Genomic DNA, 18,891 nt, shown 5'->3' with positions numbered 1-18,891 from the left:
AATTAAAATGAAAATGTTAAAAAAATAATAAAAATAATAAATGACCAAACAACCAGCGTTTAATATTAGTTTTTTTTAGATTCCATGTAGTAGTCCATATCCTTACCTTGCATTGAAATAATTCCAAAAAATGCTGTTAGTTTTTGATTTTCGATTTAGAGAGGTTAGTTTTTTTTTTTAACAAAAATGCGTTATTTTTAGTTAGTTAGCGATAAAAGTGTTATTTTTTTTTTAGAGAAGTTAGTTTTTTTTTTTAAATCGATAAAAAAGTTGTGATGATTATAAGTAGTAGTGCGTAGTTGGTTAAAGAGAGCACACGCGCGTTTTATTTTTTTTATTTTTTTGTTTAGAAAGAGAGAAAAAAAGAGCAAAGAAAAAATTTGTTACCATTAGCAATTGTTTTCTTTTTTTTGTATTTTTTTTTTAACAAAAACTAAATTAAAAAAATAAATTTAAATTATAAAAAACCCATGATATGAACCCTAAATTTTAACCAAAAAGGCCTAATATTTTGTTACATATTTCATTTTTTTTATTAAAACAAAGGACATTTTCTTAGTTTTTTTTTTTTTTTTTTTACATTATATACAATTAATGGGTGGGAATTTAGTTTATTTTTTGGGAGGGGATTTTTGGGATTTATATATAGACAGGGTCACAAAACTTAAAACAAATAATTAAAACTAAAAATAAAACATTAAACATAAATTAATATTGCAAACTAGTTAGTTTTTCTTTTAAATATATTGTTATAAAACAAACAGCATGAAGCTTTCATCAAAAAGCTTTTCTTTTAAATCAGAGGATAAATATTGAAACTTTTTTAAAAAGAAATTTGATTAAATTTGAAATCGAGAGTTGAAGAAGAATTAAACTAGAACCGAACTGGAACTAGATCTGAACTAGAATTGAACTAGAATTGAACTTGAACTGAACTAGAACTGAAGTAGAACTGAACTAGAAGTGAACTAAAACTAAACTAGAACTGAACTAGAACTGAACTAAAACTGAACTAGAACTGAACTAAAAGTGAACTAAAAGTGAACTAAAACTGAACTAGAACTGCACTAGAACTGAACTAAAACTGAACTAGAACTGAACTAGAACTGAACTAGAACTGAACTAGAACTGAACTAGAACTGAACTAGAACTGAACTAGAACTGAACTAGAACTGAACTAGAACTGAACTAGAACTGAACTAGAACTGACTAGAACTGAACTAGAACTGAACTAGAACTGAAACTAGAACTGAACTAGAACTGAACTAGAACTGAACTAGAACTGAACTAGAACTGAACTAGAACTGAACTAGAACTGAACTAGAACTGAACTAGAACTGAACTAGAACTGAACTAGAACTGAACTAGAACTGAACTAGAACTGAACTAGAACTAGAACTGACTAGAACTGAACTAGAACTGAACTAGAACTGAACTAGAAATGAACTAGAACTGAACTAGAACTGAACTAGAACTGAACTAGAACTGAACTAGAACTGAACTAGAACTGAACTAGAACTGAACTAGAACTGAACTAGAACTGAACTAGAAGTGAACTAATACTGAACTAGAGCTGAACTAGAACTGAACTAGAACTGAACTAGAACTGAACTAGAACTGAACTAGAACTGAACTAGAACTGAACTAGAACTGAACTAGAACTGAACAAGAACTGAACTAGAACTGAACTAGAACTGAACTAGAACTGAACAAGAACTGAACTAGAACTGAACTAGAACTGAACTAGAACTAAACTAGAACTGAACTAGAACTGAACTAGAACTGAACTAGAACTGAACTAGAACTGAACTAGAACTGAACTAGAACTGAAACTAGAACTGAACTAGTACTGAACTAGAACTGAACTAAAACTGAACTAGAACTGAGCTAAAACTGAACTAAGAATTGAACTAGAACTGAACTAGAACTGAACTAGAACTGAACTAGAACTGAACTAGAACTGAACTAGAACTGAACTAGAACTGAACTAGAACTGAACTGGAACTGAACTAGAACTGAACTAAATCTGAACTAGAACTGAACTAGAACTGAACTAGAACTGAACTAGAACTGAACTAGAACTGAACTAGAACTGAACTAGAACTGAACTAGAACTGAACTGGAACTGAACTAGAACTGAACTAAAACTGAACTAGAACTGAACTAGAACTGAACTAGAACTGAACTAGAACTGAACTAGAACTGAACTAGAACTGAACTAGAACTGAACTAGAACTGAACTAGAACTAGAACTGAACTAGAACTGAACTAGAACTGAACTAGAACTGAACTAGAACTGAACTAGAATTGAACTAGAACTTAACTAGAACTGAACTAGAACTGAACTAGAACTGAGCTAGAACTGAACTAGAACTGAAGTAGAACTGAACTAGAACTGAACTAGAACTGAACTAGAACTGAACTAGAACTGAACTAGAACTGAACTAGAACTGAATTAAAACTGAACTAGAACTGAAATGAACTAGAACCGAATTAAAACTGAACTAGAACTGAACTAGAAAGCTTATATTCTAGAGGATTTATATTTTAAACGTTTTCTATTAGATTTGAATAAAAAGAAGAAACTTGTCTAATAATTAGTTTAAAATCTACTTTCTATTAGTTAAGATACTAAAGAAGATACTTTTTAGACTGGAGTTAAATGAGATTATTTTCTATTAAACTAGATTTATTGGGTAAGACCCTTTTCTTCTATTATTTTAGTGTCTAAAGAAGGCGTTTTCCTATTCCTTTTAAAAGTTTCAATATTTTAATCCAAATTTCTTTATTAATCAAACAATTTTGTTTCATCTTAACATTAAACCCAATTCAGTTTTTTTCTTTTTAATCCAAAATTAAAATAAATTAAACATAATTTGACAAAAGCCAGCTACCAATTTAAAACTTACCTCTCATTAAACGTTTCTAATTTGGCATAATTTTGTAAACTACTTTCATCTATTAAGAATTTCATGCGTTCAAAGAATGAAGCAGTAATAGCCGGAGGCTGTTTGCGCAATAAAACATCTATGGGTTTGGGTGCCGAGACACACAATTGAGAAGTTTTGCAAACATGACTGGCACAACACTCGGGATCTTCACAGTCCACTAAGCCATCTGTTAAAAGAAATAATTTGTTTATTAAAAATCAAAAATATATAGAATTTGCTTTAACTCTCTTACCCTTATCATTATCTTTGCTATCACCACAATTCAATTCTAAGGCGATACCACAATCAGCACCATCCCAGCCTTCATAACAGCGACATTCCCACTGACCTTCGCCGCTAACACGACATTGACCATGACCCGAACAGGAATTGGGACAACCTTCTATGGTACAGTGTTTACCATTCCAACCGGTCACACACAAACAAGTACCATTTTTACATTGACCATGTTCATTACAACGTGAATCGCATAGTTTCGTATTACAGTATTCACCACCCCAACCTTCGTCACAGGTACAGGCATCACCCACACAACGTCCATGTTGACCACAATCTAGATCGCAAAGTTCTTTGGAACAATCATCACCACTCCATTTCGATTCACAGCTACAGGTTTGTGAATCCAAATCGAAAGTACCATGTCCTGAACAATCGGGTAAACATTGTAGAGCATCTTGATCCATAGTTGCACAATCGGGTCCTTTCCAGCCTTTCTTACAGATACAAGTACCTTCAGCACAGAAACCATGACCAGAACAAGTGGGATGTGGACAATCGACTGAGGAAGATAGATTATACAAAAGGAAATTAGAATTTTAATCAAAAGAGTTTAAAGAAGACACTCTTTAGTCATTTGAAGAAGATATTTTTCTTTTAGAAAAGATTCTAGAGATGACTTAAGAGAACTCTCTCAATTAAAAAGGAGTCGAATGAAGACAATTTCCTATTAGAAAAGAGTGTAAAGAAGACACTTTTCCATTAGAAAAGTGTTTAAAAAAATACCCTTTTAATAGAGATGACACTTTACAATTATTTCTTGACGATAACATAAACAAACAATAATCGAAATTGTCACATAACAAACTTCTTTTAAAAGAAACGAAAAAAATGATCTCTCATTTCACACATGTAAATTTACCTTCTTCACAGAATTTTCCCTTATAACCACGCATACATTGACATTTTCCACTAACACAATGACCATGACCATTACAATCGGCCACTTCACATTCATCATGACGTAGCGAACATTCTTTACCCTTCCATCCTGGATTACATATACATTCACCATTTATATATTCACCATGCTGAGAACATAGAACAGGACAAACACTTTCACTACAATCATCACCACCAAAACCGGGATTACATTGACAATGTCCTAGTAAACATTGTCCATTACCCGAACAACCATTCGGGCAATTTTGTGTCATATCTTCGGCAATAGTGGCATAAAAAGTGATTTCTTGAACATCACCATCATCATTGTAGAGGGAAACAAACCAATGTCCTGGTTCCATATAACGGGTAACTTCACGTGTTATCGATTGCTACAGTCCGGTTTTGTTTTATTGGTAGTAGTAGTAGTAGTGGTAATATGAAGTGTAGTATGAAGTTGAGTTTTGAGGTTATGGATAGTGTTTCGAAATGAAATGATAAAAATGTTTAGGTGTTGTGTGGAGTAAAGCATGAAAATATATAAAAAAAGACAAAAACACACATTTATTAGGTTAATAAAGCAAGGGGGTTTAGTATATAATTCAGCTTTTATCAAATAAATCCCTGTAAAACCCTTAATACCTTTTTAATTGTTAAAAAATCCAAAAATACTTACATGGGCCGCTCTAGTAGATCTAGTACTGGCACTAAAACCACTTAAAACCTCCTTAAAATGATATTGTGTATGTGTGGGTAAAGCATTACGTCGGCCATAAACACCTATTGAGGCTCCTCTCGGTATGGTATAATCAAATTTCACATAGGCCGGTTCCGATTGATAGAATTGCATATTCCAATAACTGTAGGGTTGGATTTCTTTGGTTAACTTTTGTCCTAAAGTAATTTGACCAAAAGTTGTACCATCTGGCGGAAAACTACGGGCAGGGAATGTACGAGCACCTATTTTTGTTATTATAGGGTTTAAAATTGCAGATTTTCCCAAAATGAAGCACAAAGAAAAAACACAAAAAATTTTATATAAAGGGTTAGTTTGGCTTTAAAATTTTTTTTGGAAAATAATAGCTAGAGTTAAAAATATTTAAAAATTAAATGAGAGTTTTTGTACAGAGATTCTGAGAGTATTTTTAATTTTGTTGAAATTTTAGGTTAAGTTTGAATATAGTTTTGATTTGTTTTGTTAATATGGGTTTGTTAACTTGACGTTTAGTTGATAGAGCTTGTTATTGTTACGTTTTTGTTTATTTACATTTAATTAGAGATGACAATAAAACGATTTTTAAATTTGTTTTTATTTGCAATTGTTGAACTAGAACTGAACTGTAAACTAGAACTGAACTAGATGTAGATTAGAACTGAACTAGATGTAAATTAGAGCTGAACTAGAACTGGATTAGAACTGAATTAGAACTGGATTAGAACTGAATTAGAACTGAACTAGAACTGAACTAGAACTGAACTAGAACTGAACTAGAACTGAACTAGAACTGAACTAGAACTGAACTAGAACTGAACTAGAACTGAACTAGAACTAAACTAGAACTGAACTAGAACTGAACTAGAACTAAACTATAACTGAACTAGTATTGAACTAGAACTGAACTAGAACTGAACTAGAACTGAACTAGAACTGAACTAGAACTGAACTAGAACTGAACTAGAACTGAACTAGAACTGATCTAGAACTGAACTAGAACTAAACTAGAACTGAACTAGAACTGAACTAGAACTGAACTAGAACTGAACTAGAACTGAAATAGAACTGAACTAGAACTGAACTAGAACTGAACTAGAACTGAACTAGAACTGAACTGGAATTCAACTAGAACTGAACTACAACTGAATTTCAGAGATTTTTTCTAAATGAAATAAAATTTTTGAGGTTATGTTAAACATTTTCAATTATGGTTCGGAAAATTTTACAATTTTGGTTTCAGAATTTTTTAATTAAATTTATTATTTAGCTGTTATTTGTAATTTGTTGTTTAAATTATAAAATTTTTATTATTTAATGATTATTTCATGATTAAATGTTGAATTTTGAAAAGTTTGATGAAAAATTTTGATGTTTTTTTAAAGCCAATACTAATAATTTGAAAGCAGTAATGATAAATGTTAACAAAAATTAAATATATGTTATGTATATAATGATAACTTAAAAATTAAATTATTAAATACACTGTTAAGGTTTCAAATGATATATTAATAAAAGCAATTAAAATATGTGAAAAAATGTAATTTATAAATTTATTATGGAAATTTTCATAATGCATATGAAATTTATTTGTTAATTTATTAATATTTTTTATTTTAAAAGTTAGTTTTTATTAGTTTTGTTGGTTATTTTAAATAGAATATTTAAGAAAGATAAGACAAATCACCTTCAAGTATTAGAATAGGCATAACATCGGGACATGCAAACTTTTCACCATTATCATTAGTTTCATTTAAAACATTCACAATAGTATTATTATTGTTATTAGTGACAAAATCATTATCATTATCAGTAACAAAATCAAACATATTAGAGCTGGCAGTGGTAGTAGTAACATCACTATTATTATTATTATTATCGATAACAAAATCATCACTAGCATTCACATTAGTTAAAATGTTGGGGTTTTCAGTGTAAATATTAGTTATAGTTGATGAAGTTTCAGTAGAGATGGTAGTAGTAGTAGTAGTAGAAGAAGAGAACCAGTCGTCTTTAGTAGAGTCTAGTTCTAGGTCAGGTTCATTGTCTAAAGTTGTAGAACTTGTTGTGATTTCCCCATATAAACCACAAGCACAGGGACATTCTGGTATGGGAGGCGGTGGTTCTGGTATACAATAAGGACTAAATTTAAAAGGTTCTGGCGCAGGTTGTGCAGTTGTTGTTGTAGTAGGAGAAGATTTTTCGGTTTCTTTTACTTTTACATCTTGTAATTCTTCTTGCTTTTTGTTTAATTTCTCATGAGTCAAAATCTGTTGCATATTTTTCACCTGACCCTTTTGATCAAAGGCCGGTATGTCAACATGTAAAGTATAAACATTACCGGAACCATCATTGGAAGCTATAGTTAGATTCACTATTATACGTTTATCTTGTACATCATCATTATTTATATGTATCTTATGTTCAGGAATCTGGCTTTCCTGCTGAGTGTGCGAAGAAGGAGGTGCAGAGGTTATAGGTTTTTCATATAAAGGATTATTAAGTATTAATTCTGCTTCTTCATTGCGTAAAACTTCATTTTCTTGTTTATCATATTGGGCGGTGTTTAATTGAAATTTTTTCTTGGCTTTTTGTTTTTCTTTGGACTTATTGTTATTGGTATTATTTATTGTTTTATAAAGTTCCTCCTCATTGGAGTGAGTCTGCTCTAGTTTGACTATATCTATATCATCTAAATTATGATTATAATTTATTTCCTCAAATTGTTGTTGTTGCTGTAGCATTAAACCATCATTTAACATTAAATTTTCCCAAGATTCTTCTTCTTTTTGGTTGTTATCATTTTCTTGGTCATAAGGATTTTTTTCTTGATACTTGACAGATAAATAACTGTCATCATAAATGTCTTTTAAATTAGATTCTTTAACAGACATTTCATCATTTTCTTTTAACTTAAAATCATTGATTTGTAAAGTTTCCTGGTCTTCCTTTTCATAATCATTTTTATTTTTATCATCATTATTATTATGTTTATTGTCATTTTGTAGAGATTTATTATTTAGCTCTTGTTTGTTGACATTTTGCTTGTCATTTTCACTCTCTACCACCAAAGCTGGGAGTATAGAATCGTCTTTGTTATCTTTAGTTAGAATTTTAAATGAATTTTTATTACTTTTTTCTAAAGTTAATTGAAAATCTTCTTCTTCATCATAATTATAATTTTCAAATATTGTATACATTTTTGTGGTGGTTTCCAATTCATCTAACTCTTCCACTTTCTCTACAGTAAAAACAGGAGTAGCCACATTTTCCTTATTCGGCTTTTGCGTCTCTTGTTCTTTATTATTTTCTTTATTAATATTATTACTTTGATTGCGTTTTAATATGTTATTGATTTTTAAAGTTTTATCATCCTCGTCATCATCATCATTAACATCTTCATTATGTTCTAAAGACACTATAGCTGTTGTCTTTGTAAATTTATCTTCCTTTAAAGTAGACGTCTCTTCATTTTCTAAAAATCCTTTGGTGGTGGAGGCAAAACTTTCATCTGTTGTAGTTGCTAAGTTTCCAAACTCGTCATAATTACTTTTTACTAAAAATCCCTCTTCTTTATCCCGTGGATTTACCTTTAAAACTTCTTTATCATTTTCAACATCATTGTCACTAATAGAGTTGGTAGTTTGTTGTTGTTGTAAAATTACTTCGTTATCTGTTGTTGTCATTATCTTTTCATCATTAATTTTAAGATTAAGATTTTCCTCCAACAAACTGCGTTTAAAGCGTGTACCAATTTTTGTTTTAATATTAGAATAAGAAGAAGGCCGCCTTTGTCGGTCCGGAGCATACCAATTATTGAACGCCATTTGTGAAATTCTCGACTGAACTATTTTTTTTTTTACAATATAAGTAAAATAAATTTTCAGTTTTCTAAAATTGTTCTTAATTTATAAATATTTGTAGACCTAAAGTACTTTAAGTTATTCCTTAAGAACTAAATTCTGTTGTAAAATAGGGTAGTTTTATTTTACTGTATTTTGATGTTTACTTAAGGGGGAGGGTGTGGGTGGAGTACGAAGAAAGATGGCATTAAAAAGTTTTAGGTTTCACGCTTTAATTATGCGTAAAAAATGTGTTTATAATTTGATTATTTTACACAAAATGAGAGTTAACATTTGAGAATACTAGAATATTTTAAAAGTGATTTAATTACTTTGAAAATCTTAAAGGAAACCAATTAAATAATAAGGGAAAATCTAATCATTTTCCTTTAATTTAACTGAGCTAGAACTGAACTAGAACTCAACTAGAACAGAACTAGAACAGAACTAGAACAGAACTAGAACAGAACTAGAACAGAACTAGAACAGAACTAGAACTAGAACAGAACTAGAACAGAACTAGAACAGAACTAGAACAGAACTAGAACAGAACTAGAACTAGAACAGAACTAGAACAGAACTAGAACAGAACTAGAACAGAACTAGAACAGAACTAGAACAGAACTAGAACAGAACTAGAACAGAACTAGAACAGAACTAGAACAGAACTAGAACAGAACTAGAACAGAACTAGAACAGAACTAGAACAGAACTAGAACAGAACTAGAACTGAACTAGAACTGAACTAGAACAGAACTAGAACAGAACTAAAACAGAACTAGAACAGAACTAGAACTAGAACTAGAACTGAACTAGAACTGAACTAGAACTGAACTAGAACTGAACTAGAACTGAACTAGAACAGAACTAGAACAGAACTAGAACTAGAACTGAACTAGAACTGAACTAGAACTGAACTAGAACTGAACTAGAACTGAACTAGAACTGAACTAGAACTGAACTAGAACTGAACTAGAACTGAACAAGAACTGAACTAGAACTGAACTAGAACAGAACTAGAACGGAACTAGAACAGAACTAGAACAGAACTAGAACAGAACTAGAACAGAACTAGAACTGAACTAGAACTGAACTAGAACTGAACTAGAACTGAACTAGAACTGAACTAGAATAGAACTAGAACAGAACTAGAACAGAACTAGAACAGAACTAGAACAGAACTAGAACAGAACTAGAACAGAACTAGAACAGAACTAGAACAGAACTAGAACTAGAACAGAACTAGAACAGAACTAGAACTAGAACTGAACTAGAACTGAACTAGAACTGAACTAGAACTGAACTAGAACTGAACTAGAACTAGAACAGAACTAGAACAGAACTAGAACTAGAACTGAACTAGAACTGAACTAGAACTGAACTAGAACTGAACTAGAACTGAACTAGAACTAGAACAGAACTAGAACAGAACTAGAACAGAACTAGAACTAGAACAGAACTAGAACAGAACTAGAACAGAACTAGAACAGAACTAGAACAGAACTAGAACAGAACTAGAACAGAACTAGAACAGAACTAGAACAGAACTAGAACAGAACTAGAACAGAACTAGAACAGAACTAGAACAGAACTAGAACAGAACTAGAACAGAACTAGAACTGAACTAGAACTGAACTAGAACAGAACTAGAACAGAACTAAAACAGAACTAGAACAGAACTAGAACTAGAACTGAACTAGAACTGAACTAGAACTGAACTAGAACTGAACTAGAACTGAACTAGAACTGAACTAGAACAGAACTAGAACAGAACTAGAACTAGAACTGAACTAGAACTGAACTAGAACTGAACTAGAACTGAACTAGAACTGAACTAGAACTGAACTAGAACTGAACTAGAACTGAACTAGAACTGAACTAGAACTGAACAAGAACTGAACTAGAACTGAACTAGAACAGAACTAGAACGGAACTAGAACAGAACTAGAACAGAACTAGAACAGAACTAGAACTGAACTAGAACTGAACTAGAACTGAACTAGAACTGAACTAGAATAGAACTAGAACAGAACTAGAACAGAACTAGAACAGAACTAGAACAGAACTAGAACAGAACTAGAACAGAACTAGAACAGAACTAGAACAGAACTAGAACTAGAACAGAACTAGAACAGAACTAGAACTAGAACTGAACTAGAACTGAACTAGAACTGAACTAGAACTGAACTAGAACTGAACTAGAACTAGAACAGAACTAGAACAGAACTAGAACTAGAACTGAACTAGAACTGAACTAGAACTGAACTAGAACTGAACTGGAAAAATAGAACTAAAATAGAACTAGCCAAAGTTAATCTATTAAAACTTCATTAAATTGTTTGGAAATTCTCTCTTTAAATTGTAAAAAACTTAATCATGTAATGACAGTTATATTGTCAACTATTTTTGTATGGTTTGTTTATTTCTTTAGCTGTAATTTTAGTTTTTGTTTTTAAAGGTGAGGAAGAGGATAAGTCGAAGAAAGCAAAATACAAAAACTTTGTTATAAGAAACTGTGTACAAGAAGAATTTTGTTGTTTACTTGAAAAAACAAAAAGAATTTTCATGCAGTCCTGGTTGTTGTTTTCTCTTATTCGTCTCTTTTGCTTTTGTGTATAGAACTCATTTAAAAATAATTAAAACTTGTGAATAATTACCTCCATTATTGGCATTTGCCAATGGTGATGACAGCGAAGTCGATGAAGACAACGATATCGAAGAGGAGGACGATGACAATGAAGTAGCCACCGCTGAACCACCCACAGCCACTGAAGAGGCAGAGGTAGACTGAAATGCTGATGAAGAAGCTGCCGCCTGTGAGGAAGACAGCGAAGAGGTGGCCGTTGTTACCATGGTGGATTGTCCGGTTTTTGAGCGTAACGAGGAATTGTGCAATTTCGAGAGATCGGTATTAGTACTTTTGGCGGCGGTTACCTCAGAGGCCTCATTGCCGACTAGAACTGTACATGGGGCAGAGGGAGACCAATGAAGAACACCAAATCCTTTAGAAGAAAGAAATTTTATATAAATATTTTTATAGGGAAATGAGTTTTTTTTTTTTTTTGTTGCAAATACCTGTTAAAAATATTAACAAAACACACATGGCCACAAATACCGATACCGCTACAATGGCCACACATTTAGCCGAACAGCGTGCAGCTAAATCTTTGCGAAAATTCATGGGTGCCGAATAATGATGGGAAGGTATGCCGCTCATAACACTGCGGGGCGGAAGCACTGGACCCAAACAATTATTAGCCGAACGTTCGTAACCTTTTAATGTATCCTTGGTGGGTGTCGAACAAGCCGAGCCACTTTTATAATCAATAGGTGAACCCTTGTTCATATCTAAAAAGAAATGAAAAGAAGAAAAAAATCAATTAATATTTTGAAATTCACAACTTTTTTCCAACAAACTTTTGTTAGATAAGAAATACTTTTGTTACCACGCCACATTTGGCTTATGCTGTTAAACCAAACAGTCAGTGAACATAACCTCAATATATTTTCCCCAAAATTATCACAAATTTTGGGGATATTTCCTTACTTTTTTCAATGTTAAAAAAATAATAGATAAAATCCTAAAAATCCCCTTTCAAAAGAAATCTGTAAGGAAAAAAAAAAAAAAAACAAATCACACTGACCATAAACGGATATCTAACTCCTGACAAACACACACAATCTTTTGCTCTTCTAACCACCCTCCCTATCTCTCTCCTTTATGTTTGACGCCATGTTTTTGATGTTAATTCGATTAAGTGACGTGTAAGTGGCCGAGCCAAATAACAAGAGCTAGACTAGAGACTACTGACTAAAAACGTTCCAAACTAGACTCTGTGTGTGTAAAGTCATTTTCATTTGTCCAACGTTTTAGACATTGTTGTCACTATTTTTAAGGGTGCGTAAGTCCTGGTTTATTTATTTGTATACATTTCAACTCATCTCTCTATTTTTCCCCCAAATATATGCTATACTTTTTATCACTTTTTTTTTTGGGCAACAAAAAAGGGATTGTCTCTGTGTATGCTGTTATATGGTAGCTGCATATCGATAACGTTTATAATCACATTACCAGCCAGACATATAATATAATTCTCGTTTTGTTGTTGTTGTTGTTGTTATTTTTATGTTTCAATTTCTTTTTTTTCTTTCTTTCTTTGATTTCTTTTTTTGCTTTCATGAGTAAATACATGATTTATTTCGTGAACTAATCAAATGAGTGGCAAAAAAAAGAAAGAAAGAAAATAAAAGATTTTTTAACAAATCATCGACAAAATTTAAAAGCAAATGCGATTTAATATTTAGAAAATTTAATTTTTTAACAGAAATCAGGAATGGAAAATACAATACTTTAGTACTTTTTTAATAATATGCATAACTTTTCGATAAGTAGTCCAAATAAGTAGTAGTCCATAGACCTTTCTTTAGTCTATAGTCTGGTCTATAGTCTAGTCTATAGTCTAGCCTATAGTCTAGTCTGTAGTCTAGTCTATAGTCTAGTCTAGTCTATAGTCTAGTCTATAGTCTACTCCAAAGTTTAGATTATAGTCTAGTCTATAGTCTAGTTTAGAGTATAGTCTATAGTCTAGTCTATAGTCTAGTCTATAGTCTAGTCTATAGTCTAGTCTATAGTCTAGTCTATAGTATAGTCTATAGTCTAGTCTATAGTCTAGTCTATAGTCTAGTCTATAGTCTAGTCTATAGTCTAGTCTATAGTCTATTCTATAGTCTAGTCTATAGTCTAGTCTAGTCTATAGTCTAGTCTATAGTCTAGTCTGTAGTTTAGTCTATAGTCTAGTCTATATTGTAATCTATAGTCTAGCCTATAGTCTAGTCTGTAGTTTAGTCTATAGTCTAATATATAGTCTAGTCTATAGTCTAGTCTATAGTCTAGTCTATAAGCTAGTCTATAGTCTAGTCTCTAAGCTAGTCTATAGTTTAGTCTATACTCTAATCTATAGTCTAGCCTATAGTCTAGTCTGTAGTTTAGTCTATAGTCTAGTCTATAGTCTAGTCCTATAGTCTAGTCTATAGTCTAGTCTATAGTCTAGTCTATAGTCTAGTCTATAGTCTAGTCTATAGTCTAGTCTATAGTCTAGTCTATAGTCTAGTCTATAGTCTAGTCTATAGTCTAGTCTATAGTCTAGTCTATAGTCTAGTCTATAGTCTAGTCTATAGTCTAGTCTATAGTCTAGTCTATAGTCCTAGTCTATAGTCTAGTCTATAGTCTAGTCTATAGTCTAGTCTATAGTCTAGTCTATAGTCTAGTCTATAGTCTAGTCTATAGTCTAGTCTATAGTCTAGTCTATAGTCTAGTCTATAGTCTAGTTGTCTATAGTTTAGTCTATAGTCTAGTCTATAGTCTAGTCTATAGTCTAGTCTATAGTCTAGTCATAGTCTAGTCTATAGTCTAGTCTATAGTCTAGTCTATAGTCTAGTCTATAGTCTAGTCTATAGTCTAGTCTAAGTCTAGTCCATAGTCTAGTCTATAGTCTAGTCTATGTCTAGTCTATAGTCTAGTCTATAGTCTAGTCTATAGTCTAGTCTATAGTCTAGTCTATAGTCTAGTCTATAGTCTAGTCTATAGTCTAGTCTATAGTCTAGTCTATAGTCTAGTCTATAGTCTAGTCTATAGTCTAGTCTATAGTCTAGTCTATAGTCTAGTCTATAGTCTAGTCTATAGTCTAGTCTATAGTCTAGTCTATAGTCTAGTCTATAGTCCAGTCTGTATGTACATATACTAGACTATTCTGTCGGAGCTTATTCTCTTTTGCAGCTAACTTCACTTTCGTTTAAGCCATAAAAAACAACTCTGCATACAAAGTTGCCAGATTAAATTTTTAGGACAACAAAAGGTTTAAAAGTGCTTTTTTGCAATTAATTTTCTCTGAATTTTTACATTTCCGTTATTTTAAAAAGCATTACAGCATGGGAGAGAGAAAGAGAGTAAAACGAAACAAAACTTAAACTAACGAGTTTCCGTAAATTATAATAAATATATAAATTTTCTATTGTCTTGTTTTCCACAATATCTATTTTATTGTTGAAGTAAAGTTGTGTATTTTCCATAAGACAAAATCCTACACCCCCCTTTTGTCCTTTGTATATTAGTATAAAAGTAACAGATAAAATGTTATAAATTATAGCAATTTAATAAGTTTTTAAATGTTCTTGCATCCTGCTTAGCTAAAAACTTAAAATCTCATATATTTCTTCTTTTAAAAGAAGCTACCATAGCAAATTCATTGCAGGAAAGTGTGGGGGGATGACAAAAAGTTTTATTACTTAGCTCTAGGCATAGAAAAAAGAGGGTGTTTTAAAAGTCGTCCTTTTTGAAAAAAAAAAATTGATTTTTATTTTACAAGGTTAAGTTTTAGAAAACAAGGTTGTGAGTTAAGGAAAATCTATACTATTTAAAACAGATATAGGCACAGTATTAAAAGTAAGTTAAGCTTTCTCTCTCTTTCTACTTTTCTTCTCTTTAAAGCTCCCAGCTGAGCTCCCAATGAGTGAAAAATTAACCTTTTTACAGCCAAATCTTTTAAATTATATTTTTTTACAAGTCTTTTTAAATAATGAAACTTTATTTAATCTTATTAAAAAATCTTATTAATTTAATTCAACACCTTTATTATATTCTTCATATTTGTTTTTATTAATTTATAACAATATGTTTAACTTATAAAAATTTTTTCTTAAAATTCCATTTTCCTATACATAACGATAAGTAATTAAAAATAAATTTTTCTCTCTTGCATTATTTTTTCTTTATTATAATGTATTTTTTCTTATCAAACATTCGTATATCATCCAATATATTCGTCTGTACTATGGATTTAAATAAAGGGAAAAGGAAGAAAGTATTAATGTCTGTTAATATAATCTGCTTTAGTAATTACTATACACTTGACTGGGCCCTGTAAATAAATATATGTCGTGTTTTTTATAGATATACAAATATCAGCTGTACCCTGTCTCACCCCCCGTTTTCTTTTCCATTTCGTATATATTTGTTGATGAAGGCAGCCAAATTAAAACGAAGATAAATATTAAAGTTTTGCTTGTTTTATCCGAAATTAAGTCAAAACTTAAAGCTCTACAGAGAGCTACAGTTTAAAATTAAAACGTGTTTTGTGTTTTAAAGCTAGAACAGAACTAGAACCAGAACTGGAACAGAACTAGAACAGAAACTAGAACAGAACTAGAACAGAACTAGAACAGAACTAGAACAGAATAGAACAGAACTAGAAACTAGAACAGAACTAGAACAGGAACTAGACAGAACTAGAACAGAACTAGAACAGAACTAGAACAGAACTAGAACAGAACTAGAACAGAACTAGAACAGAACTAGAACAGAATAGAACAGAACTAGAACAGAACTAGAACAGAACTAGAACATAACTAGAACATAACTAGAACAGAACTAGAACAGAACTAGAACAGAACTAGAACAGAACTAGAACAGAACTAGAACAGAACTACAACAAAACTACAACAAAACTAGAACAAAACTAGAACAAAACTAGAACAGAACTAGAACAGAACTAAAACAGAACTAGAACAGAACTAGAACAGAACTAGAACAGAACTAGAACAGAACTAGAACAGAACTAGAACAGAACTAGAACAGAACTAGAACAGAACTAGAACAGAACTAGAACAGAACTAGAACAGAACTAGAACAGAACTAGAACAGAACTAGAACAGACTAGAACAGAACTAGAACAGAACTAGAACAGAACTAGAACAAACTAGAACAGAACTAGAACAGAACTAGAACAGAACTAGAACAGAACTAGAACAGAACTAGAACAGAACTAGAACAGAACTAGAACAGAACTGGAACAGAACTAGAACAGAACTAGAACAGAACTAGAACAGAACTAGAACAGAACTAGAACAGAACTAGAACAGACTAGAACAGAACTAGAACAGAACTAGAACAAGAACAGACTAGAACAGAACTAGAACAGAACAACAGAACTAGAACAGAACTAGAACAGAACTAGAACAGAACTAGAACAGAACTAGAACAGAACTAGAACAGAACAGAACTAGAACAGAACTAGAACAGAACTAGAACAGAACTAGAACAGACTAGAACAGACTAGAACAGAACTAGAACAGAACTAGAACAGAACTAGAACAGAACTAGAACAGAAAACAGAACTAGAACAGACTAGAACAGAACTAGAACAGAACTAGAACAGAAAAAAAAAAAAAAAAAAAACTAGAACAGAAAGAAATACAGAACTAGAACAGAACTAGAACAGAACTAGAACAGAACTAGAACAGAACTAGAACAGAACTAGAACACTAGAACAGAACTAGAACAGAACTAGACAGAACTAGAACAACTAGAACTAACTAGAAACAGAACTAGAACAGAACTAGACAGAACTAGAACAGAACTAGAACAGAACTAGAACAGAACTAGAACAGAACTAGAACAGAACTAGAACAGAACTAGAACAGAACTAGAACAGAACTAGAACAGAACTAGAACAGAACTAGAACGAACTAGAACAGAACTAGAACAGAACTAGAACAGAACTAGAACAGAACTAGAACAGAACTAGAACAGAACTAGAACAGAACTAGAACTAAACAGAACTAGAACAACTAGAACAGAACTATAACGAACTAGAACAGAACTAGAACAGAACTAGAACGAACTAGAACAAACTAGAACAGAACTTGAACAGAACTAGAACAGAACTAGAACAGAACTAGAACAGAACTAGAACAGAACTAGAACAGAACTAGAACAGAACTGGAACAGAACTAGAACAGAACTAGAACAGAACTAGAACAGAACTAGAACAGAACTAGAACAGAACTAGAACAGAACTAGAACAGAACTAAAACAGAACTAGAACAGAACTGGAACAGAACTAGAACAGAACTAGAACAGAACTAGAACAGAACTAGAACAGAACTAGAACAGAACTAGAACAGAACTAGAACAGAACTAGAACAGAACTAGAACAGAACTGGAACAGAACTAGAACAGAACTAGAACAGAACTAGAACAGAACTAGAACAGAACTAAACAGAAGTAGAACAGAACTAGAACAGAACTAGAACAGAACTAGAACAGAACTAGAACAGAACTAGAACAGAACTAGAACAGAACTAGAACAGAACTAGAACAGAAGTAGAACAGAACTAGAACAGAACTAGAACAGAATTAGAACAGAACTAGAACAGAACTAGAACAGAACTAGAACAGAACTAGAACAGTACTAGAACAAAACTAGAACAGAACAAAACCAGAAGACTACATCTATGTAACATTATTTATTAAAAATTTTCCTTAATGCTTTAAGAATTAATGTATTAATAAAAAATTCTGTTATTAAATTCAGGTAAAAACCATTAAAAATTTCAAAATATAAAAGAGGAAATTATAAATGAAATCCTAAGGAATTATAAAATAAAAAGGAACACAGCTGTACTTAATGGTTTTTATGTGTATGTGTGGTTTTACAAGAACATTATTGTTATAAAAGAAATTATTTAAGAAAAAAAGGTTTGTATATGACATTTAAATGTCATGCAAGGCGGTAACATATTTCAGGGATTTAATACGTTTAATAGGGGGAGTGTGTGTGTTTAAGGAAATGTTTAAAAAATGCTTTTTTTTGGCAACATATTGTGGTTATTGTTTAGAATATCTGTTTTTTTTAATAAATATTAATGTATGAAATTAAAATTGTATATTTTTGGAAAATAAACAATATTTTATGAAGACATTAAAGGAAAATTTTGAAAAATAATTTTAAAGCTAAAACAAGGGTAATAATTAGGAAATTATTAAGATTAAAAATGTTGTATATAAATGTTTTTATAAAGTTAAGCATGTTAACATTATTATTAATTCCGCTCTGTGTGTCTTTAACAAAAAGTTGCCATATTTTGTTTTTTAGTAATGTGGCCATTAAAACAGTATTGACAATTTGCTTAAAAAACAAGCGTTTTTAGGTATTTGTTTAGTTATCATGAAAAACAATTAAAACAAAATTCTTAAATTTTACCTAATAATGTCTTAATTTATGAACTTTTTCTTTTGTTTTCTTTAATTGCCCTTTTTTGTAAAATAATAAACCAAACGCAAGAAATTACTTCATCAATTAATATTAATTAATTTGCACTTAATATTGATTTCATATAATTTTTCTCATTTTCTTTATTATTATTTTACACAATTTTTCCGAATGAGGAA

At 31.3% G+C, this 18,891-nt stretch overlaps 1 protein-coding gene across 1 annotated transcript in view; it reads right to left on the bottom strand.

The window, feature by feature from the left end:
* LOC119613228 (teneurin-m-like) overlaps positions 1-18,891 on the bottom strand; it is a 64,010-nt gene that overhangs the window by 6,368 nt on the left and 38,751 nt on the right. Inside the window, 6 exon segments of the mRNA XM_037969183.1 lie at positions 2,910-3,117; positions 3,184-3,729; positions 4,090-4,501; positions 4,786-5,069; positions 11,321-11,665; positions 11,739-12,011. Coding sequence (XP_037825111.1) covers positions 2,910-3,117; positions 3,184-3,729; positions 4,090-4,501; positions 4,786-5,069; positions 11,321-11,665; positions 11,739-12,011 — 2,068 coding nt within the window.

The sequence above is a fragment of the Lucilia sericata genome, unplaced genomic scaffold, assembly GCF_015586225.1.
Source record: "Lucilia sericata isolate MDLA Ls3-8-SP2 unplaced genomic scaffold, ASM1558622v1 Contig002019F_arrow, whole genome shotgun sequence".
Lineage (NCBI taxonomy): Eukaryota > Metazoa > Arthropoda > Insecta > Diptera > Calliphoridae > Lucilia > Lucilia sericata.
This window is presented reverse-complemented; position numbering and strand designations above follow the sequence as displayed.